The sequence below is a fragment of the Rhipicephalus microplus genome, unplaced genomic scaffold, assembly GCF_043290135.1.
Source record: "Rhipicephalus microplus isolate Deutch F79 unplaced genomic scaffold, USDA_Rmic scaffold_13, whole genome shotgun sequence".
Classification (NCBI taxonomy): domain Eukaryota; kingdom Metazoa; phylum Arthropoda; class Arachnida; order Ixodida; family Ixodidae; genus Rhipicephalus; species Rhipicephalus microplus.
The window spans coordinates 34346817-34372943 of record NW_027464586.1 but is presented as its reverse complement, the minus strand read 5'-3'; the positions used below and the strand labels follow the sequence as shown (position 1 = coordinate 34372943).

Genomic DNA, 26127 nt, shown 5'->3' with positions numbered 1-26127 from the left:
CTGAAACAACTCCGCGTGAGGTGTTCATTGATCTGTGAGGTGAAACGGATACTGGGATATTACCAAATGCTACGAGACTGCCAAGTTTTTCATAGTGGTGTTTTTCAGGCAGCTCAAGGAGGTCTCCGCTAGCCATCTTTGTAACCTTGTATCCTGGGCCAAAGGCTTCAGTCAGAGATTTAGCAACAAGAAATGAAGATATGGCTCTGGCTTGTTTTGTTGGGTTTTTGCTGTGCACAACATGGAATTTGGGAAAGCATCGTCTGGGTTGGCTGAAAATTGATATGTCATCTGTGCGTCCCCTCTTAGGCGGAAGACGATCTAGGAGACGGGGAAATGCAGGTGTTCCCATAGTAGTGTACTTTTTTTTCGGCAGCAATGGCGACCACCCACCATGGAGTCCAACCAGGGGACGCTGAAGCACTTAATAGCATAAGGCTGCAGACGCCAGCCGTACATTGCCACTATAACCAAATATAACTACTCAAGGTTGAGTAATTACACAAGGTTAACCCTTGCCGCCAGGAAAAATCGGAAGTAAATGGAAGGGAGAAGAAGACAGGACAGATTTAAAGACGAGAAAAGACTAAGATGTAGGAATAGAGAGATAGGAAAAGGCGACTGCCGATTTCCCCTGGGTGGGTCAGCCCAGGGGTGCCGTCTACGTGAAGCCAGGGCCAAAGGGGTGTGTTGCCTCTGCCGGGGGGCCTTAACGGTCCAATCACCCAGCGTCGACTCAACCCCCAGGATCCCCTTTACCCCGGACACGGCAAAGCCACGAACGGCTAGGCGTGGGAGGGAGTAGAAACTCCCCCGTTAGCTCGGGTCCGTGGTGTCGCTACACACCAAACGCCTACTTGCGCAGGCGCCCCTGCGGGGATTCATCCTAAACAACATGCATGGATGAATCTTATTTAATGAATCCACAGAATAATGTAATATTGATTAGGTACAGGTGCAGCTCCTCCTTACAATTAAGTATTGCTCAGTTGATAAAAGTTTACTCTATAGACGCTTCAGCGAAACTTAATTGATGCGAGAATAGCTTTCCCGATGTTCCGTATGACAGACATAGCAGACGACGCTCACTCACCCATCTCAATGTGACCGCAGCGCCCCTGCTGCGCGGGGTACGAGAAGGGCCTGCTTCCCATCGCTGCGACCGGGCGCGCTTACCCAACTTCTTACAGAATTCAAAAACCTTGATTGTACTGTGAAGATGTCCGTTGCTACATATCTTGCCGCTACTGCTTTGTTCAGGTGTTGATGGAGCAGTGCTCTTATGAGCAACTGGATTAAGGGAGCATCACGATTCCCCGAAAGGCACATCAAAGTTCACATTTATCACTAAATTGCTGCCAGTGTGGGTGCGCTCCTGTTCTTGGTTCTACATCATGCTTGTAGAAACATAGATCAATGTATACTGCACGGTAGAGAACACGGACCATAAATACACAGACAATAAATAGATAACAACAAGCGCAGTATACATTGATCATGAATCACCAACTGGCCCACTTTGGCAAACACAGAAGCCAAAAAGCATGAGAAATTGTTGAGGCCACACTAACTGTTGGTCCTGCCTCAGTGACACATCACGATAAGAAAATTTCATATGTGGCATGTGTGTGCTTTGGTGTATGAATGAAAAGAGGGTCTGATATTTTCTTTGTGTATGCATCATATGGCTAGGCACTGTATGCCTTACCTTCAATTAAAAAGCTCAGTTGAGTGTCATCACTTCCTGCCATTTCCTTCCAGTGTGCGTCATCTAGTTTTTCCCACTGCTTACTGCCATGGGTTCATACCAATTGGCCATGCTCACTGCATGAGAATAGGTCGCAGAATGTCACACTGGACGAAGCAGAAGTCCCACACCAGCTACAGCTTTTCTTCTCGCACGGAGAATCTGGCAGAGCCCAAGGATTATTAAGAAGAAAGGAATGTTATCATCATTACGTCAGCCAAACCTGCACATGACAGATGCACATGTGCCACCTTTGCTTCTTTTCATTCTTTCTCTTTAAATATTTTCGAGATGAGAGTCTATAAACTGATTTACTTCCTGCTACATGGGCGGCAAGTGTAGCAAGGAAGCAAACTTCTCTTTTTCTTACTATAGAGTAGGCTGAAGGATGAGAGGCAACCCTTGACATCATGCAAGCAGTACTTTCATGTAACACTGAAGCAGATAAAAGCATACTGTGGCACTGTGAAATTAGAATCAATAAACTATTGCTTTTGCTTTGTTTTCTATTTGAGTACATTCAGACACACAATGAAAATAATATCTGGCAGCACCTCCGACGATATAAAGCAGAATAATCTAGAAAAATACTTGACCTTCTTCGAGATCATCAACATCCCTGCTTTTGTGGATTGTTGGAGTGTTATGTGTGCAATATTATAACTTGAAGTACTCACCCTTTCTAGCAGGGACAAAGTGGCCTTGAGGGCACCCTCCGGCCTCCCGAAGGGAAAACAGTATCTGCACAAAACATTTGCGAACCTCAATCTGCATCCTGCCATCCAAAGGTCACTTCATACCATAGTACGGCATGAGGTAGAACACTTGTTGCGTCTTATGAATACACTACGAATGAGTCAAAGTATTTCCTAGACTGGGGCCTTCAAGTTTGCCAGTCATTGCTTGATAGGTAAGAGCTGAATTAACAGCCTATCAGTACGTGCTAACAGTTCGTAGATGTGAAAGGTGCATCATAGCTATTTCCATCAGTGCTTTGATAGCTGAGCAGCTCTATGGCTTGCCTATTTCCTAATGAAAGTTTTTAGACTGCTATATCACTTTTTTAGTGGTGCTAAAACCCACTTCAGGATGAGAAATACTGTAATTAAAACTTGGCAGTACTTGATGAACCACAAGACATTGAAGTTGAGAGGCATAGTGACGTTCGTTGAAAGTAGAAGTAATAAAAGACTACTATGACTGTCCATGCACATTTTTAGGTTATCAATGTAGCTGGGGAATGTGGTACTTTTTTCAGCTTGTAAGTGTTGGTTTCCTGAACCATTTCCATTCAATATTCACAGAACAGGCCCTCTCTTTGAGATGAGCGCAACAGTGCTTTCATCAAAACCACGTCCCTGTCGATCATGATTGATTTATCGATATGTGGGGTTTAACGTCCCAAAACCACCAATGAGAGACGCCGTAGTGGAGGGCTCCGGAATTTCATCAGCTTTCAAGAAGATCACTTCTTTGATCATAAGCTCGACTTTACAAAACTCCGAGCACTCCTTGAATGCAGGGCATCAAGCTCCTTCCTCTGAAGATAACTCTGGATTGCAAGAAACACCAGAAGCTTCACCAGCATCCTTGTTTTGCATGTTTACAGCACGCACCACTGCCCAACGTGTTCTGTGCCTCTCACTTTCAAGGGCTCCTTTCTGGCGTTAGGAGTCCTTAGTTTATTGGAGAAACAGCACCCAGACTTAATAGTGCCCACCTACAACGTGAAATTCCCAAGTGTTCTCATCAAGGATGTGCTCACAGCAGATGCTTCAAAATGCACGTCACATATTTAGGTGTAGAGTATAACCGGAATCACCTCCTTCTAAAATGCTTTCACCCCACAACACGACGCCGACTTCAATCAGCGCACATTGGAACATATGTACCCCCTCCAGATCGAATTTTTTCGAACATGGTCCAACAATAATTCTTGCAGACACACTCTTAAAAGCAGTGTACAGTATACTCTCTTTAAAGCAAACTCCAAGAAACCATGATCATTTGCTAATCATAGCCCGACCTCATGTTATCAGAAGTGCTCCTCAAAACCAAACGTTAACATGCCAAGTACAACAAAATATGTTGCTTGAAAACACTTAATAAAGTATATTTACAAAGGGGAGGAGAGGATAAAAAAAAAAGCATTTGTTTGGCTCGACTTGACAACAACTATGCTTACGAGTAGAGTAATTAGACTAATTTAACAAGTACTCAATCGCATGAGTTCCTAATAAATATGTTCATGAATAAATTGCTCCCACATTTTAACATTAAAACTATAGCACGACCCTATTTCGTTGATCAGAAAAAGATAAAGAAAGAGAAACAGCACAACTTTCCTTCAAAGAATGGAAAATTTATTCTTCTGGCTGTTCACCTTCTTGCTATTGCTTTTGGATACACCTCTATTGCATACTGCTACCTTGACAAAGCCAATATATGCCAAGTCGCTCAGGCAAGTCTGCAAGCTATTCTTGAGCTTTGGATGTTTTCTAGGCTTGGGCGAATATTTGAATGCTCTGAAAGTACGAACAAACAATGAAGTATTTGAATTCGCTTCGAATCGAAATGATTAAAAATTTCAAATTATTCGAGGCGAACAAATGAATGCATCAACCAACATGTCACACTCTGTAAAGAGGTGGTTTCACTGCGCTAGAAAAGTACTAAACAGCGAAAGCACCTATCTAAGCACATATTAGTTGAATTTAATTCACATATAACATTTTGCAAAAATGACTTCACTGCTCTGAAGTGGACCTAAGCCGTGAAAACACATAATCAGGAGAAATCTGAATTGCCGCAAAGCTGTACTTCAAGGTTACATGAAGATGTCACCCTCTCACCAATTAATTTTTTTCAGTTGAAAAGCTCCTTATACTGACTCATATACTATAGCAAGTATAGCAAATTTTAAAAGTCAACCTATTTCACAGGCTATCACTTACATTTTATGGAAAGTCAAATCCTGCTACTATTCAAAGTTGTTTCCATTTCCTTTAATACATAAAAAATGGCATTTACACAGGCCTTGTTTGAACTTTCAAAAAATATTGCGCAGCTTAGTTTAGTCATGACAAATATGCACCTGTTTCTATATAATATGTGATATATACAGTATTCAAATCTGGTTTGAAGTTATACGACCAAAACTACTATTTGCTTTAAATTCGCTTGAAACCTAAAATTTACTATATGCCCAAGCAAAAGATTTTCTTATTTTCAGCCCGCAGTAACTTTTTCTGAACGACATGCATCTGAAGATCTCTTTTTATGCTACTCACAATCACAAGCCTCGGGCACACAAGAAAGACAACGATGCAGTTATATTTAGTGTGAAATATTACCTTCCTTGATTGCGCACTCTAATAATGAAAATGGAGCATCACAATTTGCTGCATTTCCTGGAAAACCACCACATGTGCTCCGGCACCATTGTGTGATGGTGATGACAATGCATCTAACTCCTCTGATGGGAATTCTAGTGCCCCATATGTAGTTTTGGTTCCATGGGATTGTAATGCACAGAAAATGTTTGTTCCCGTTCTCACTTTCATTTGGCCTTTTTCACCCCCCCCCCCCCCACCTCTTATCTTGCATTTTCCCCTGTTCTCCCCTGTACTTCAGTAGGGGAACTGAAGAATTCGAGGAGAACACAAAAGGATGAACGCTTTTTGTTGCTTTCTTTGCTGATGAAGCCGGCACTTTCTCCACCTACAGGCTAGGGGTGAGGGAGAAACCAGCTTTATGCACTGACTTTTCTTTTCCACTTATTTCACTTTCTCCGTCGAAGTCAAAATTTGGTTTCAATATGTCTTGAGTGTTTGTGCCACAAAGGTTGCATTTTTACTTTGCTTTTTCTTGTTCACCTGAATGCCCCCATCAAGACTATAACGTTCGTTGAGTCGATGGGAAACCAAACGCAGACTTGATCCCGTGTTGCTCATTTTAAGCAAGAATTCAATTTAACAGAGCTCGTTTCAACGGAAGTTTACTGTATGTAAGTGTGCGTTCAAGAACACCGGATGGTCAAAACATATAAGGAGCCCTTCCCCATTTGGAGTCCCTCATAATCATATCATAATTTTTGTAAGTAAAACTCGAGATAATATTACATTACTTTTAAAGGGGTAAGACTAAAATGAGATCTAACAGACAATCATGTCAATGAAAGAGAAAGGGATGTTATTAGAAGTAATTGTAATGTAAATATGAAGAAAGAAAAGTGGACAGAAAGGTAACTTGCCCAAGGCTGGGACCGAACCTGCGATTTTCGAACGCGTCCGATGCTCTACCAACTCAGCTACCATAGCGACTATCCCCCCATCGAATTTAAGGGGTGTATATGAGCATTAAACGTGGCAGCAAATACTCAGCGTCACCAGATGCCATGACGACGAGTGAACACTCTTTATCTGCCTGTTTGGCATCACATAGCACATGAACTTATTACGATTTGGCAGCTGACCAATAATTCTTTGTATACAAGGTGCCAGAACAAGACTCTAGCTATGAATGAAGGAAAGAATTGTACATTTAAGTGCTTGTTTTCTTTGATAGACACAATACTAATGAGATCTAGCAGACAATCATGCCAAGGAAAGTATAGGGGATGTTATTAGAAGTAATTGTAATGTAAATGTGGACAATGAAAAGTGGACGAAAAGATAACTTGTTGTGGGCAGGGACCGAACCTGCAACCTTCAAATAACACATCCGATGCTGTACCAACTGAGCTACTGTGGCGGGTACCCCATTAATATTTTGTCGAGCATCTATTTATTTATTTGTTCACAATACCTTGCAGGCTCCTTATCAGAGCATTGTGTAAGGGGGCGATACATGGTTACGTATGACATATGATAAATATAGAAAAATACGAAACCTCAACTATACATTCTGAAAGGTGCACAGACATACTGCAATTTAATCGAGTGCCAGAAAAGGGAGAGTAACACCGAAGTATTAAAAATAAATAAATTGAGAAGAAGCATGCATGAAGTGGCAAAAAAGCAAACTGAATTAACATTAATACTCAATGATTGAAAAACAAAGCAAAAATTGGCAATGTTTACAATATTAAAATGTGATATAATACAGCGTTACACAATATTTACGCAACATAATGCCACTTGCACGTAGTGGGTCAACAGCAAGAGCGGCTCTCAATCTGGAGGAAAAAAGATCGCCTGCTTCTTCTCTGCTCGAGAGCCAGCCACGACTGACACATCGTCCTGGAGCTAGCTACTCGGTGCTTTAATAAACCCCCTAGTACTTCTGACTCATCGTGACAAACTGGTGGAGATGCTGAGTAGTCTGGGTGGAGTCTGGGTGCTGGGTGGAGATGATGCGGACCCCCCAGGGAGCCGTGATACGAGTCCAGTGCCAGTCCACACCCCCGTGCATCAGACCAGCCACCGAATCAGGGGATTGCCTCCGGAAGTTGACGACACTGCTCCCACCACGTCGATAAATATGACCACCACTTCGGTGCAAACCTCGCCAACTGGCACGGTAAGCTTGACGTCGAACCGCTATACGTTGGAATGCCCTTGGGTACCAGCAACGTTCCATGGCACAGAGTGAGGGGACGTTGAGGACTGGTTGGCAGACTTCAAGCAAGTAGCCACCTTGAATCTGTGGGACGACGCGGTGAAACTGGGTCGTGTCTATTTTTATCTCAAAGACAGGGCACGTATGTGGTATCAAAATTGAGAGGAGCAGCTGACAACATGGCCCAAAGGCTCTCTTAGACTTCTGCAGGCCTATGCCAGCGCTGATCGCCAAGAACGAACTATTCTGGCCCGATCCAGTTGCCAAACGAAACTGTGACCACGTACGTCAAAGACATGACGCCCCTCTTCTGACAGGCCAATTCGAGAATGACGAAGTACAAGAAGTTGCGTCACTTGATGCGCCCTAAGTCAAGGAGCAGCTTTTTGCCGGCTGCGTGCGAAGCCCTGTGAAGTTGGTCGCAGAGTTCTTGTCCGAGGCCCTGACAATTAAAAAAATGCTACAGCAGCGATCCAACCAATACGACAGGCAAGTCAGTGGCATGTCCACTGCCGACATTTTCACCGCCACTGGAACCAGCAATGACTGCCAGCATGAACTCATCCGTAATATAGTCTGTGAAGAGTTGCAAAAGACTGGTGCAACACCTCCTCCTACGGTTAGCTCTATTGCAACTGTGATCAAGGATGAGCTGCGTCAGGCCCTCCGGGACACCTTGCCTCCTGATACAGCTGCGCCAGCTCCTACTGAATATCGCCATGGGAAAACCTACGCGGAAGTCTTGAAACTCCCTGCTGCATCGCTGTCACTGTTCGTTCATCCTGTTCCTACTGTTTCACTTCAGTCAGCGCAGCACATACCGTGCTACGAAGACACGTACACGTCACCGCCCTTGCCCTTTGTCCGTGGCGCTTCTGTCGCCCATCGTTCGGTGAAACCGGTCCAGTACATTGACGATCGGCACACGTCTCCTCGGAAGTCTAATGTTTGGCGCACACCTGATCGCCGGCCTCCGTGCTTTCACTGCGGAGAAGCTGATCATTTGTACCGCCAGTGCCCATATCGCCGTCTTGGGCATCGCGGCTTCTCTGCATACTTGCCACCACCCCGTTATGGCCAGCAACCACACGACATCGAAAACTACCTCTCCCAGCAGCATGCACCACTGTCTGCCGGGTGCCAGTCACGCTCGCCATCACCGAGGCGATTTTCATCACCGCCCCAGCGGTATTCTACCGCACGGTCTCCCAGCCCATGCCGTAAAAACTAGCCAAAGCGACACCTGGGAGCGGGGACGCTGAAGGTCAAAGCGGTGAAGATCTCCTATTCACGCAGAACCGTACAGAAACTGTTCCGACATCACCTGCTGCTGCAAAGATATCCCGCTTTCACTCGACATAGCAGTTACAATTGATGGTTGTGCAGTTAATGCGTTAGTGGACACTGGCGCGCACTATTCCATATTGAGTGGGAAACTGACAATGCAGCTGAAGAAAGTAATCATGCCATGGCATAACTCGCAGATTCGGACAGCTGGTGGCCACGTCCTTTCTCCACTGGGCGCCTGCACAACTAGAGTACAGATTCAAGAATATACATCCGCAGCAAGCTGCCTTGTTCTAGGCGAATGCTCCCCTGACGTCAATCTGGGAGTTGACTTTCTACAGAAAAATGGAGCTATCATTGATCTGAAAGAGTGCCGCCTCACGTTCTCAGCCCAGCGAGCAATCAACGTGCAGGATGACGGAAGGCGTGTCGACGTACTCCGTATTTCTGTACAGAGCGTCACGCTTCCTCCACGAGCAGGTGTTCTAGTCAACGTAACATGCTGCGGTTTGGGCAATGGCGATGTGGTGGCCGAGACAAACTTAGATCACCTCCTGCACCAGAGCATTTGTGCTGCTATAAGTGTAATACACCTTCGTGATGGCCGATCTGAACTGCTCGTTACCAACTTTACCAACGAGCATCGACACCTTTTCCATGGCACTTTGATAGCGTTTGCCCACGAAGTAGCAAACGTCACCAACTGTCTCACATCAAAACTAGTGGATACCACAGACACGTCAATGATGATATCAATCCTGATTTGTCCACCGATAACAAGACTGCGCTGCGAGCGCCTTTGTTTGAGTTCAGGTCTCGGTGCAGTGCTCGTTCAGCCTCAAGATGACATCGAAAGAGTGATAGCCTACGCCAGCCGCTCTCTATCTCGTGCCAAGGCAAATCATTCTACTACAGAGAAAGAGTGCCTCGCAGTCGTGTGAGCAATCACCAAGTTTCGCCCGTTCCTGTATGGCCGTTCCTTCAAGATAGGGACAGACCACCACGCCCTCTGTTGGTTGGCAAGCCTGCGTGACCTTTCAGGACGACTAGCACAGTGGAGCTTGCGACTTCAGATATTTGACGAAACCATTGTCCATAACATGAAGACGCTGACACACTGTCATGCGCACCCCTTTATGTCGTCAGTCAGAACGAAGAGGAAGACGTAGGCTTCCTGGGCGCTATTAGCTCATCAGACTTGAGCAAACGGCAGTGAGATGACGCAGAGATTCGTCCAATCATCGATCATTTATAGGCCAGGGCGCAATCATACCACGTCATCAATCTCGCTCACTGACATCGTTCAGCTTGCGAGACAGTGTGCTGTACAAGAAGAACGCTTGTTCGAAGGAACGTGCTTACCTCCTGGTAGTTCCTGGAGACATGCGAGACGATGTCCTCTTCGCTTGCCATGACCAACCCACATCCGGTCATCTGGGCTACTCACGGACACTTGCCAGAGTGAGCGAGAAGTACTATTGGCTAGGATTTTTGGCAAGCGTCAAGAAGTATGTCAAGGGCTGTCGGGAAAGTCATTGCCGAAAGCAACCATCTGTGAAGCCACCTGGTTTGCTTCAGCCCATTGAAGCACCTTGCACGCCGTTCGCATGGACATTCTTGGGCCATTTTCCCTGTCTGCGGACAGCAACAAATGGGCGATCGTTGCGACCGACTATTTGACACGCTACGCTGAGACGCAGGCGATCCCATCAGTTACGGCTTCTGAGGTAGCACGATTTTTCATGCGCCACATCGTGTTATGACGTGGTGCTCCTTCCAGTATAACAACTGACAGAGGGATGGCATTCACGGCGCAGCTTACGGATGAAGTTTTCAAACTAAGCAACACCAGACACCGAAAGACAACTGCGTCACCCGCAAACCAACGGACTTACCGAGCGACTGAATAAGAGCCTCGCACACACGATCTCAATGTACATCGACGTACAGTACAAAACATGGAACCGGATCTTACCTTACGTGACCTTCGCATATAATACCATCTTGCAAGAGACCACGCGATTCACGCCATTTCGGCTTCTCTATGGCCGCGAAGTGCAGACCAAGCTGAACTCTACGCTACCGTGTCAAGACGACGACGAGTTGGCAACTGACGCTAAAGAATTCGCAGAGCGTGCTGAGGAAGCCCGGCAGCTCGCGCGACAGCATCGGCCAGCAACAGCAGGCAGATGCACGAGGCTATAACACCTGCCACAGAGAAGTGTTCTACAACCCCGGAGACCAAGTTTGGGTGTGGACGCCCGTCCGCCACCATAGCGTTAGTGAAAAGTTGCTAAGGCAGTACTTTGGCCCATATATATAAAGTGTTGAACTATGAAGTGGTTCTGGACTCAATACCGCAGGCAGGGAGCAGGACACAACCGAGGCCGGACGTCGTTCATGTGTTGCACATGAAAACATTTACTGGGCGTTGTTTGTAACTTTTTCTCTACCGTATACCGCTCTTTGTGCTTTTTATTTATTTTTGTGAACTTTATCCTTCATTTATTGGCTTTTCCTATATTGGCACGCTCTTTAATTTTTACTTTTGCTTTATCCGAATCTCCAATTTCTTTTTTCATATGCCTATGTTGCAGCATCGGGGTGGTACTATGTACTTTTCTTTCCCTCTTTTGGCACTTTTTTCTTTTCGAAAGGGGGATAATGCCACCCACACCTAGTGGGTAGACAGCAAGAGCGCTCTCAATCTGGAGGAGAAAAGAAGATCGAGTGCTTCTTCTTTGCTTGAGAGCCAGCCACGACTGACGCATCGTCCTGGAGCTAGCTACTCTGTGGCTTAATAAACCCTCCTGGTACATCTGATTCATCATGACAGTATGAGGTAACACTTCTGAAAAAAAAAAATTCAGAAATGACTATTTAGGCATGAAATCTTCTTATAGGCAATGGTGGTGATGGTGATATCTATATCTCTCAGAAAAAAAAACTAAAAAATGGATGGTACAAGTACAGAGATTGGTTGCGCTATTTCAGAGGAGGTTTGCAGGGTTCTCCTTGGATACCGCAGCCTCCATCGCGCGCTGGATGAGCCGGCGTTGGTCTTCTGGCTTGGTAGCATGCAAGAGAGACTCCCATGCCTCTAGGGTGTTTGTGTTGTCTGTGTTGTAATGAGTGCACGTTAACGCCATATGTGTGAGTATCGCCGGATATGAGCAATGTTTGCACCTTGGCGCTATCTGTTTCAGAAAAATTCTACTGTATAAGAGGGGGAGTGGGAAGCTGCCAGTCTGTAGTTTGCGCCATTGTATGACCTCACGTCTTGTTAAATCATAGTGTGCAGGAGGGTATACGCATCTTCCGAGCCGGTAGTACTGTCGTGGAAGGCTTTGCAATTAGAGATCAAAATGATATCGCCAGGGATATCGTTCCAAATTTTACGGCATGTGGTAGCACAGAATCATTAAATGCTCTTGTATTGCCAAAGATGCGCTCGAAACCTTCCTGATTATGCCTAGACATACACAGTGCGGTTCTCAAAGGAAGGGAATGTGGCCTGGTGCTATGAATATATTTCTGAAACAGACACAAAAAGGAGACGCCCTAATGAAACTGAAGAGGGTGCAACGAATGCTCGAGTTTTATTTTCGTAACACTAGACTTGTGCTCATACTATCTAGTAACAAAATGAATGGCATGGTTTTGTACAAGCTTTTAGTTAACAAATAAGAAATCTTAGTGAGTGGACCGAATAGATGACGCAAGTTCTAACTGTGGGCGAATGAACGTCAGGTATGCTAACTTGCAAATGTACCGAATGCTAACTTACGGCAAATGTACCGAAGGGTTTGTGATGCCCTAGCACAGATGGCAGTAATGTGGGAGCGTGATGAGAGATTGTGAGTTAGGTTTATCCCTAGATGCTTGAATGACTGAACACGAGATATGGCAGAGTTGTTAGTGACGTAGGAGAAGTCTCAGTTCGATTGTTTGCGACTGAAAGAAATGAGTAAATTTTTCAGAGTTCAATACCATCAACTTTTTTTACACCACATATTTATAAGGATAATGTCATTTTGCAGGATATCAAGATCATCAGGAGATGTTTTTTTTTACTATAAATGATACAGTAATCAGTGGATAGTCTTATACTTGAGGAAATATTATTGGGTAGGTCATTATGGCAAATAAAAAAGAGTAAAGGGCCTAAAGACTGCCTTGGGGGACTCCGGATGTTACATCAGCAAAGGGAGAAGCACAATTATTAATCACAGTAAATTGATGTCGAGATGATAAAAATTTTTATGATAAAAAATAGATCTCATAAGTATTGTGTCTAACAAAGAAAATGAGCACTTAAACGTACATTTCTTTCCTTCATTCATAGCAAGGCTTTCGTTCTGGCAGACTAGGTGCCTTGTATACAGGGGATTATTGGCAAGCTGCCAGATCGTAATAAATTTATCTACTACATGGCGCCAAACAGGTAGATGTTCCACACTTGCAGTCATAGTTACTAGTAGCGCTGACTAACGCTCCCACGTTTAATGCACATATACACCCCATAAAGTGGAAGAAGGAATAGTCGCCGTGGTAGCTCAGTTAGAAGAGCATTGGACGTGTTATTCAAAGATCGCAGTTTTGGTCCCTGCCTACAGCAAGTTATCTTTTCGTCCGCTTTCCTTTCTTCACGTTTACAATACATTTCCAATAGCATCCCCTATACTTTCCTTGGCATGATTGTCTGTTGGATCTCATCAGTGTTGTGTCTAACAAAAAAAAAAAACAAGCTCTACATGTACACTTCTTATTTACTTAAAGAAGTACTGACACAAAAACTTTGACATCACATTTTTTTTTTCACTACAATTTGTTGCTGGGGACCTGTTAGTCTTAACACGGCACACCCTTTGCTGCAGCACGCGACAGATAATTAATTACAAGACCCTCTTTATCGACCAGTTTCAGTTTTGATTTGAGCTACAAAAGCTATAAAATACGCAAGCCGCCATAAGCAATTTTCGCCGCCTAGCGTGTGGAGATCTCGACCACATCAGGATACAAAACTGTGATGCACTTCCGCACGGTCTGCATTAACAATTCTTTTTGAATAGTAAATTAAACTGCAGTGCCACAGAACGCAATACTTTAAACGCATGTGCCACGGCCACGCATTCACGATCAGTTGCCGAAAAGTGTAGACAGCAGGAACAAACACAGCAAAAAAAAAGTCAGTTTTCCAGCAAGGGCAAAGCAATGAATGCGATAGCAACAACTTGGAATGTAATGTTGAGAAGGGCAAGCAGATCGAAACGTGCAGCACGATGCTCACGCACAAATGACGCACGAAAACAACATACACAAGACGAGAGCGAACTAACCATGTTTACTGCTTGACACTTAATGCGCTGTTTAAACAGAAATGACACACGAAACACTATCACAAGTACAGATGAGTGCAAACTAACGAGTGTCCCAGTCGCTATACTTGGCTGTGTATAAAAAGCGCGCTCTCTTTGCAAACGGGGCCTGTAGAGTGAGCGAAATGACCTTTGTGGGCCCGGCAACCACCGCAATCATTCCGGTGAAAGCCAAAGGCATACGATTCTCCCAATCGAAGGATGAGCATGAGCAAACAAGCATCTATCCCCCCCCCCTCCCGTAAGTACGCGTGGGAGATAAGCACGCATCATGACTAGCTCAGGGCCAAGCTCGGGCGGCTTTTTCTTTCTTAACTTGAGTTTTCGTATATGTACCTATATATATGCGTACGTATACATATACGTTGAATGACGGCGGCAGTGGCAACGACAAAAATCCAGCCGAGACTGTCTATATGATTGCTATTGCAATAAAATGGAAGCTATGACATCACTAACTTCTTTTATTGACTGCAGCGTGAAGGGGTCCCTTTAGATGATGTCAACACCGTCAAAATTCAAACTTCAAAATTGCTGTAAAACACTGTCTAAGCTTTATTCGCTGTTGACATTTTGCAGATGATGCATATACAGTAGACTCTCAGTAAACGGCAATCTGTTAAACGGAACTGCTCCTTAAGTGAAACAACTGCCTCTGATATGATTGGTTAAATCCCCGCATACTGCACCCCAATTCACCTCTCAGTAAATGGAACTCCTGGTAAACGGAACACATTTTCCCGGTCCCTTCAGGTTCCATTCAGTGAGTCCACTTTCGCAGGCCACGAAATTTTGTGTCAGTCCACCTTCAAAAGCGAAAGATTTTTCTGAGGAGTGCGTCACTGTTAGTTTCTCAATTTTTTTTAAGTAACTTTTTCTCTGCTCTCTGCTCACCCATTTGCGTTTTTACATAAGGCACTCCACAAGGAGCGAGCATCTTCTCGTAAAAAAAAAGGGAGTACCTTAAGCTTAGGAGCGTCACTTAGGCTTGCAGCCCATTGTTCTGTGGGGCGCTTGTCTAGAGTCTAGAGGAGCCATGTGAGAAATGGCATCATCTGGCAGTAATATGCCGAAACTAATGTTTTTTTTTTTAGAATGCAGAGCTACTGGTAAGCCCCTAAATTTTTCAGTAAAGCATAAGAAACACCCACATTTTCATTCCCAGTGTCACACTTTCAGTGCGGTGTACTAAACACTTTGATCTTTGGAATTATGTATCTATGTATTTTGTAAATAATAAGACACACTGCCTAACACTTGGTATTTATGTTGCACCTGAAATATTTGTAATATTTGCTTTTTGATTGACAATGTTCACACGTGTGAATGCAGCCAGCAGATCAAGATGGGGGGGGGGGGTTGAGCACAGGCTTTAACTTTCGCCAAGTGGCTGAATTGTGGGACAGACACTGACAGACAGACAGATATTATCTTTAAAAGGCAACTCAGCCACAGAACCTGCCAATCTGCTCACCTATGTCATGCAAGTGGGCCGACAGATTCTCCAGGCCAAAGGTGCCTGCGTGTGGCCGATGATGTTGGTGTGTTTTCAAGCTTTCGGCATTTCACCACAGTACTGCCAACCAAAAATTCAAGGGGTACTTAAAAAAAAGTTGCCTGCCCATTTATGTAATCTGCAAATCACAGGTTGTTGAGCAGTTCTCTGTTAACCTCTATTCACATTTCGTCGAAGTCTAGCTGAACATAGCAAGACTTGCAAAAAATTATTAAGGAATGAACCCTTTGTATCTCATAGCCATTGGATGCAGTTGTGCAAGTAGTAGGCTTGTGCGAATATTTGAATGCTTTGAATATTCGAACGAATATTACAATACACCCAGGTGAAAATTTCTGCTGGTTCTCTGCTGGGAGTTGCTGGTTTTTGATGGAACCAGGAGTTAGGCTGCTGGTTTCTTGCTGGTTGTACTGGTTCCAGCAGTGTGCCTACTGGTTTTCTGCTGGTTCCAGCAGGGTGCCTATTGGTTCTTTATTGTGTCCAGTATAACTTCGGTACCATAAATCCGTCTACAACAGACATTCGGTTACTACATACTAATTAGTGGCATTATGCCGACCTCCCTATTTGTATCGTTGATTGAGCTTCATTTACTACGAATTCTGGTACAACAGACATTCGGATATAATTGACTAAAATGTGAGGCCAGCAAGATGGTCAGGACACCTTTACAGTGGACTTTTCTACCGAAAACATCCCAAATTCAATAACCTCTGACTTCAAACATCCCTTGCCATACTTTTGAAACTGGAATAAGGTCGTGGACATTGACGTACTGATTAAAGAAGGAAGGCCACATATCTCTGATCCGTTTACGATGAGTTATGCCTAGCTATGGCAATGAAAAATTGGTGCGCAGTGTGCTTGATTTTGAGTGTTGCGGCGCAGACAAACAGTGGTGGCCACTGCTACCACTGTTCTTCGCCGTTGGTGCTTGGCGAGCATAGATGGGGTACGCTACCAATGCTCAAGATTCGTGGTTCTAAAGAGCCAGCGGCCGATGTGATTTGTTGCTTGCGACGAAACACATTATCGCTTTTTAACTTTCACAAATCCGCTAGTGCGATGGTTTCTTCTGCCAAGTTCGGGGCGCAGTTGTGCCTAGTGACGACTTCGAGCAGAAAGCACGGCTGCGATGTGCATGGCCGCAGTGCCCGATGTTTCTAAGTACGACATACTCAATCACAAGCACAAAAATCTGTCCCATGGTGGTTTTCGTAGCAAGGTCTGAAAGGCTAATAAGCAGAACCTTCTCACCAATGAGCCAACAATATGACAATCGGTTCAAGATGTGCCCGTGCGATGTTCGCGATGAGTACTGCGCAGGATCGTAATAGGACGACTAAACTTCCGCTTGAAGCTGCCTTAACCCGTGAACACAAAACTAGCGCTAAAATGTCACGAAGTAGTGTGATTTTCGACAGCCGCGACCTCGTGATCCACAAGAAGCAGACGACGCTATTCTGTAGGCGTATCCAGAATGAGCATAAATTTGAACAATTTCTAACATCTGCTTTTAGTACCTCGGAATGCTTCTTACAAAGTACATTTAGGATGAGTCCAGAATGGTGGTGGGCGGTTGGGCCGTCGCAAAGCTATAAATTTATGACAGATGCCTTTTTTTTTTTTTTACTTCCACAATGATTTTCATTACCTCAGCAGGCGCAAGAATTTTTTACAGCACTTATACGCAAATTTCAGTGAAAATAACTTGAAATCATATAGAAAAAAAGCCACAGACACAGAAGAATAATTTTCAAAAATCAACTTTTTTATTCCCCATTGATAATTCGACAAGACGCATGATCCTCTCCGGTTATAAAAGGCCCATTCAGTTTTTCCAAAATGTCTATTGTAACAGTAATTAAGCTTTACATATTCCTTTTACAGCAGAACAAAATCTTCTTCACTGTGGAGGTCTGTTGTAATGAGGTTATACTGTATTTGAGTTCACTTGGATTCCAATTTAAATTATTAAAAATTTCTATGTATTCGAGATGAACAAATACATGTGTATTAATCTACATGTAAATTCCTGCAAAGGCAATTTCACTGCAGTAGAGAACTTCTAAGCCCTGAAAGCACCCATTTACATGTAAATTAGTTTGCATGTATTTCTAGTAAAGATGGTTTAACTGCAATAAAGTAGTGCTAGACCAGGAAAACATATAAAGGAAAAAATCTGTACTGCTGCAAAGTGCCCTTCAATGTTAAATGAAGATATTGCCCTCACATGGGTTAATTTTTTAAGCTTAAATGCTTATCATAGTACTACATCATTAAATCTCTTTCCGTCCTAGCGACCAGTGTACTGGACATACCAAAAAAGGCGGTACAGAAAAGCATGCGGAGCCACAATTGGAACTGAAACCACTTTTGCAATTCTGTAACAGGCGAGCAATATAATTGTGAATGTTTTTCCTCCGTCAGCCCAACTTGTTGATGGGGGCACCTTAGAACATGAGCATCATTCGTTTCACATAATAATGAGCGTCATCCGGTTACGTATACAAAATTTTAGGAAATCTCTACGTGCAATTCAAATAATTTGAATTGTGCGAGCTGACTGATGTCCTCTAGAAAATATAAGGCAAATTGGTAGCTTTTGTAACCAGTATTTTGCTCGCAATGCGAGAATGTTTTTATGTCCAGTAGAATGGACACCAGAATTCAATTGTATCGCATCATGCCAAACATTCAGAAACAAAAAAGAGAACCTTGAGTGAGCTTCAGGCGACAAACTTGAAGTCCAGCCATTAAGAAAATTTTTATAGATCCCACGTAAAATAAGATAGAGATCAATTATATGTGAAGCACAAATAAGGAAGGTGGTTGAATTGTCACATTAAAATGAGCACAATGTTACGAGGCAGATGTAAATTATGCTATCAAGCAATAACAGCGCCCATGCTTGCTGAATAGCAGTGCTTTCTGGTGGTGCCAACGCGTGTTTTAGGCTTCGTCGACGTATTGGCAGGTTCTGAAAATGAATCGAAATGTTAAAGATTGGGTTTATTGTATAGCTGCAGGCGATCCGAAGCTGAAGCTCAGTCGCTCAGTTCATGATTTTTTTTCTTACGCAGCTACTGTGTGCAACCGTGGAACGAAACCTTTTCCGATTCCAATGCTTATCATATTGTTCTCACTTAGCCAGTGTGGTAACTAATCAGAGCGACTGTTCGTCCGCATTATCAACAAAATCAGCTAGTCGCGAGTGATGGATGATAAGAATGGCATAAAATAGGGCAAAAGTCGCTGCTCCACGATACCCTGCTGCCATCTCGGCGTTTTGACGGCGGACGGCTGCTGCTGTTAACATGTTAATGCAACTGTTTGGTTCGTTCACTGAAGTGGTTGTAGTCATTGTTTCAGCGTACTTTTCACCATGGCCTCTCTATTCATGAGTGAGAATCTCATCGTGACGCTGCTGGAATAGAATAAAAAGCAGCAGACACTTTTTCAATTTTGAGAATAAACATTTCCTTGTTTTGCTAGTTCAGATCAGCTAATTTTTTCGATTTCACTATAACGAAATTTTCGCTTCCCCGAAATTTTTTCCGTGTCCCTTCAGTTTTGTTGCAGCAGGGTTCGACTGTATAACAGATAATGTTTTGTGCACAGCTTCACAGCAATGAAGCAAATCCTCCTACCATGCGGCCTTTACAATGTTTATAACACGAACTGGTATGTCCGGCCTGCATTTGTGCGTGCACAGGCATAACCTCTGTGTGCTTCTGTGTCCATGGCACAGCCATAACGGCCTCATTTAAGCCAAATATGACACTGTTGTAGCCCGACGTTGTTGTTAGCCTAAAATTTTTGTATCGTGATGTTACCCCACGTAGCTTTTCTTTGCCGAGCTACCGCTATAAAAAAACCAGGCTCTCACAATAAAGCATTCACAATGAAGCATTCTTCATGTATTAACCTATTGTCCTATTTCCCTCACCAGTGTTTCTTCCAAACTTATGGAGCATATAATTTTTTCTGAAGCGGGAAATTTTTTAGTCTCTTGCCATTTCTTCAATCCTGACCAGTACGAGTTTCAAAAGGGCATGTCTTACGAAACTCAACTCGCTTTTTTTATTCATTCATGGCCAAGAAAGTAGGCATTGTCGAGCGGAGGCACATCACCTGACCTTCCGGACCCTATAAAGCAGCCACCGTGGCGTTTCATCTGCAGTGGGAGCGGCAGCAGCTCTGCAGTCATGTCGCCTAAACTCGCATTAAATGTTTTACATATCCTGCCGCTAATCATCCCATTCAATGTGTCAAGCGGACAAAGCAGCGTGCCCTGCAGCAGCTCTTCAGCATTGCGATTCCGAGTGGATGTTGTCACATGGCCAAGAAAGTGGGCGTTGTCGGGCGGAGGCACATCACCTGACCTTCCGGACCCTATAAAGTAGCCACCGTGGCATTTCATCTTCAGTGGGAGCGGCAGCAGCTCTGCATTCATGTCGCCTAAACTCGCATGGATTGTTTTACAGGTTGGTTTTATCTCCCCTGTTTCATTTAAATCTAACTCTCTGTGTTTAATTATGCTGCCACTCCCAATGAACTGTGCTGATATGACAAGCCCACCGTGGCCTTGCTTGAGAGTCTTTCTTTGCAGAGATATTGAGACTGATTCAGGCACTTCCACAGAAGTACTACAGCAAATTTTCGAATCATAGACCCAAATGAATTCTAAACTTTGGTAACTTTAACAAAAACTTGACAAAGTGTCCGTGACGGGTGCAAGATTAGAGGGCCTCGAAGCCACAGTACGCAACATGGAAGATACAATTAAACAGCAAAATAAGAAGAATTGTTGACTTAAAGGAGAGGACTAAGAGAAACAACGTTATTGTTTATGGAGTGCCAGAAAGTCCTAATTAAACAAAAGAAATAATTAGAGACTCAGTAGTGAAGGGCACTTTTTTATATCCTCTCGGCGTCCGCGTAACCTCAGTTGAAAGAATTCAGACTGGTAAAAAAGAGGAAGAATCGAGATAGACTGGTTATTTTGAAGCTTTATAACCACAAGGAAAAAGAAGTAATTTTTCATAACTGCTGAAAACTGAAAAAAACTGGCATATGTATTTCACTTGCTATTCATCTGAAACGCAAGGTAAAAAAAAAAGAACTGTGGCGCTCTGCTCAATCAGATAAACAGGCTGGCACGAAAGTCAAGCTTGTTAACCACAAACTATATATCAATGAAACGGCCTTCACATAGGATCTGCACGCCCAGGCACGTGAGCGATTACCTAAAAATTCCCCTTCATTATCTCGCGACAGTGCATGACATAAAAATCCACGTGAAATAAGGCTCATAAATGTTAATGCCAAAAGCATAAACGTGCCAGTTGTTCATAATTAGGAGTAACCAGAATACTTATCCTTACTACATGGCCCTCATTTAATAGGAATAACAGAAACTTCGTTGCACGGCAACATTAGCAGCGAGGAAGTATACTCCATACGCTACAACGTTGTTCGCAAGGACAGGAGGAGCAAAGGCGGTGGTGTTGCTGTGCTGATAAAAAACACATTGAAGTATGAATAGCTACCGCACATCGATGAACATGAAAGTATTTGGTGTAGGTTATTCCTTAGCGAGGCTACAATACTTATAGGTGTTGTATACAGAGCACCAAGAAGTTCATTAGACTTTTTTGGTAAAATTGATGCCTATTTAAATGCAAACACAAATTTAAGAAGCAGAATAATTTTTATGGGTGATTTTAATTTACCGGGTAATGATTGGCGTAATAGAATTCCAGGTTCTTCAAATCGCTCGCATGCGGAACTAATGCTGAAATTAATGGTTATTTGTAGTCTTGTTTAAGTAATCGATAGTCCAACCCGAATACAGGACCTTTGTCAGTCAACTCTAAACTTAATATTTTTGTCAGACAAACTTTCAGGCATGACGTCACAATTGAACTCGCGATATCAGACCACAAATCAGTAGTAGCTGCTTTCAGAGTGATGAATGAAACACTAAACAAAGCTCGGACTGCCTCCGTGTACGATTTTCAATGCGCTGATGACACGTCAATTTTGAATGCCCTGGAAGTAGGTTTCGACATGCTTCCGAGGGATAAAGACGCCAACATAATGTGGCAGTACCTTAAATCTTTTGTATCAGACTGCTTATCGCGCTTCGTTCCTAGAAAAATAAAAAAAGTTGAGCGGCACAACTCGTCGGTAACCCGCAATATTATTCATTTAAAGGGCTGACTGCGGCGCGCAGGCAAAAAGATTCCTCGCATAGCTGAAACGATTTCAGGCCTTAGCGTGCAAATACGGAAAGAGTTGAAACATGCACGAACTCATTTCTTTTCAACTATGCTGGCTGATTACATGGTTCACAATCCCAAAAAGTTTGGGAGGTACTTGTCTTCTTCAAAATCAAAGATAGAAAGTGTAATATCAAAGATAGAAAGCGTAGTAGTCAATGGCGCAGTTTGTAGTGAACCAGTAAGAATGGCTAAGGCATTTAACAACTACTTTGTCACTGTGTTTTCCACCAAACGTGAATGTCCTGTTAAAGACACTCAAGTAAACAAAGAACGAACAAGTGATGTGATAATTTCTAAAGAAGGAATTGTAGCACTCCTGCTTAATCTAGATGTGAGGAAAAGTTCTGGTCCCGATAGAAAACTGAATGCCTTTCTTAAAACGCCCTTGTGATAGGCCGCATCGTTCCGATCTTAAAAGCTGGAGACAAACTAAAAGTAAATAATTACCATCCTATCTTTATAACATGCACTGCATGTAAGCTACTTCAACTTATCATTACCAAATATTTGGTCCAGTATGCAGAAGAGAATATTTTTTATTCCAAGAAACATGGTCTTTGCAAATGCTTATTGATCATTACACAACTCTTTGAAACAATACATTATTCCGCAAATGCTATAAACCAGAAAGAACAAGTTGATGTTATTGCCTTAGACTTATCTAAGGTGTTTGATAAAGTTTATCTAAGGTGTTTGATAATGCCGTTTTTTGTGCTGGACCCTGAAAGATTCTACTGGTGCAAAGGTATGTTAGCTTGCAGATGAACTTTTTTTTAGTGTAATACGCAGAGGAAGGGTACTCTTTACTGGCTGTGCTAGTAAAAATGCACTGCAGATCAGTATAATTTTGTACATCGACTTTATTCAGGGTGGTTATCTATGATGACCACCATGCATGAAAGGGCTATGGGAGGAGAGCTCTCTGGCTAAGCAAAGAAAATTCAAAATAGAATAACTTTTTTCGCTCAAAACGTTTCTTTCAGTTCAATATGAAAATATTCTGTCCGACAATGACAGCTATGCTGGAGGTGACAGCTGAAGTGACGATGAATTCAACCCGGAAAAGGATAACCACAATAATTCTCCTGAAAAAGAATCTGTGACTACACAAGTAACTGAATGTGTGGTGACTCATCAGACACCAAAACAGATAAAGAAACTACCCTCGCACTTCAAAAATTTCTCGTGTGGAGCACTAAGTATCAGATGTCTCCACTGCTGATGTTTTCACGTGACTTCAGACTTCCACCTGACATACTCGCTATCAATAATATTACCCCATTTGGCATTTTCAGCCCTTTGTGGACGCCTGGGTGAATTGACAAGATTGTTTGAGACGAATATTTATGCACAGCAAAAAAAAAGAAGCGCTATGTTCCCACAACGGACAAAGAAATGCATGCTTTCTTGTGCCTCAACTTGCTGATGGTATTGAAAAGGAGTCCCAGCTATCGTGACTACTGGAGCAGCGGACCTGATTTGAATCACCCATTCATTTCAAAAGTCATGACTGAGAACAGATTTGAATGGCTGCTGCCCCATCTTCACCTAAATGACAACTGTTTGCAGCCAGAGAGGGACGATCCAGCTTTTGACAAGCTGTACAAGGTACGCCCACTTTTGTCGGAAATTTCTACATTTGCTCAGCACTACCTGCCGACACAATTTGACAATCAACGAATCTATGATAAAATTCAAAGGTCAAAGTTCTCTGAAGCAGTATATACCAAAAAAGCCGGTGAAAAGAGGCTAAAAAGTTTGGATGCTCTGTGCTAGTACAGGCTACAATCTCAAATTTCATATTTATACCGGCAAGTCTAACAACAGTGTTAAAAGAGACTTGGGTGCAGGTGTTGTAAAGACACTGCTTGATGATGTGGGTGGAAAGCGCCACCACGCATTCTTCGCCAACTATTTCACCAGTTACTACCTGCTGAAAGATCTCGCAGAAGCCGAGATACATGATCTCGCAGAAGCCGAGATACATGCTTGCGGCACAGTAAATGCCAGCAGGAAGCACTTGCCTAATCTAAAATCCGATAAGATGATGAAGAGGGGAGACACTGACTACTCAGTGAGCAATGACAAACTCTGCTGTTTAAAGTGGCGAGACAAGCGAACAGTTCACCTGTTGTAAAAGTTCCACGACCCAGCTGACGAAGTTCAAGTAAACAGAAAAAAGGAAGGCCGAGCCATCACCAAGTGAACTGCCCTGCAGCACTTCAAGAATACAACAAGAACATGAATTTTGTTGACAAGTTTGATCAGATGAAGGTGCAGTATGACACGGATCTGAAATCACGCAAGTGGTGGCACCAGATAATTTTTCACTTTCTTGACCGCAGTGTTGTCAACACATACATTATTTTTCAGGAGCATGCTGGTTCCGAAAAAATGACCTTGAAAGACTTTAGAAGAAATTAGTCCGACAGACAACTGCCGAAGCTCTTATAGATCCTAGAGATAAACGTGAGTCATCTGTTGGTACAGGGGCCAAACTAAAGAAATTCAAACCCTTTGTAGACATCACCATTCGTACAACAGCATCTAACCATCAGCCAACAAGATGTTCACCACGAAGGTGTGCAAACTGTAGCACGAAAGCACACCCATCTTGAACAACTTGAATGTGTCAGACATGCAGCATGCCACTCTGCTTTCGGAAAGAAAAAAAACTTTTTTCTTTCCGTGAAACAGTGACTACCTCTGTACAAACCGCAAAGTATGCTGCTACAATGAAAACGGCCACTTGTTACATATGTGCGGAGCATAGACCCCTCCAGCACGGTGGTCATCAGCGGTGACCACCTTTTAGGAACTTTGTTACAAGTCGTAATTTTTTTTTTTCTGTGTGCGATGTGTTATTTGTGACCTTTTATCATAACTTTTGCAATGAAATTCCAAATTTGAAGCAATACCAACTTCAGTGCTTGAAAGAGTTAAGGCTTTTATACTACGGTTGTTAAAACCACCCTGGAGTACGCGGGTAGAGTGTGGGATCCGTACCGACTAACTCTAATAAATCAGATCAAGCGAGTGCAGATTCTTGCAGCACGCTTTATATTTTACAAGTACAGAAGGACTGAATCCGTCACTGCATTGATTAATATGGCAAACCTTCCAAGTTTAGCTTCTCGCAGAAAAATAGCAAGACTAAAATTTTTTTATCAACTGTATCATGGCATGCTAAACATCGATTCCGGACTCTACTTGAGGCCTCATGCCGAGTATCGCCTCGATTCTCTCACCCTTATGTTGTGCGACCCTAGTATCCAGAGTTGATGTCTGCAAGCATTTTTTCTTGGTGTAGACAATTGAAGACTGAAATAAACTAAGCCCGGCAATATTTCATGGTGTAGTTTTGCTTGAGAGTTTTGACAAAAAACTGCAGTCGCTGGGTGTGTAATATCGATATTCTTATGTATAACTGCAAAGCTGCTGCATAGATGTTTTTCAGGCCGTGTATACTTGAATTGTTTTTTTTTTTTGCACTGAGCTGTTTGTGCTGTGCTGTTTGTATATTCGCATGCTGTTCTCGTTTACTTTTTCTGTATAGTAAACTGTCCCACGCTGTAACAGCCGGATAAGGCTAACAGTATTGAAAATAAAATAAATAAAATAAATGACATATCTTTTCACCTTGATCCAAACATATCCATTGATTCCCTCTTCCTAGATTTTCACAAGGCATTTGACAAGATTCCTCATGAACGGCTGTTTCTAAAACTTCTCCAGTTAAATTTCAGCCCTCCTATTTAGAATTAGCTCAGCGACTTCTTATCTAACCGTCAACAATTCGCATACACTAACCAACACACATCTTTCTTATCTCCTGTTGTCTCTGGCGTGCCACAAGGCACTGATTACATTTTCTAATATATATTAACGACTTACCTAATGGTTGTACTTTTAAAAACCTTTTTTTTTTTTGCTGATGACTGTGTAATTTATCGTCCTATAATTAACAACACTGACATCCTCACCCTACAGTCTGAACTCTCTCATAAAATCTTGGTGTAACAAATGGCTAATGTCTCTAAGCGTAAGCAAAACATCTCTTCTAACTTTTCATTGTCGTCAATCATTCATTTCTACTAAATACATTATAAGTGGCTCAGAAATAAGAACAGTTTCATCATGCAAATACCTTGGTGTTAACTTCTGCCATAACCTTCCTTGTTTTGTTCATATCTCTAACATCACAAACTTGGCTAATTGCGCACTTGGCTATCCACGTCATACTCTGCGCTTCGTTCCTCCTCAGGTAAAACTACTAGCATACTTGACACTTGTTCGACCAAAACTTGAGTACACTTGCTCAATTTGGGACTCACATCAAACTAACCTCTCATC

General features: G+C 43.0%; 1 protein-coding gene and 1 long non-coding RNA gene across 2 annotated transcripts in view; one reads left to right on the top strand and one right to left on the bottom strand.

Moving 5' to 3' along the window:
- Cadps (calcium-dependent secretion activator 1) overlaps positions 1-26127 on the bottom strand; it is a 721673-nt gene that overhangs the window by 451530 nt on the left and 244016 nt on the right. Inside the window, exon 17 of the mRNA XM_075882731.1 lies at positions 2425-2488. Within this exon, the coding sequence (XP_075738846.1) occupies positions 2425-2488 (64 nt within the window). The remainder of the gene's footprint in view (positions 1-2424; positions 2489-26127) is intronic.
- The window catches only part of LOC142784064 (uncharacterized), a 127321-nt gene that overhangs the window by 45093 nt on the left and 56101 nt on the right, over positions 1-26127 (top strand). The gene's annotated exons all lie outside the window — the stretch shown is intronic.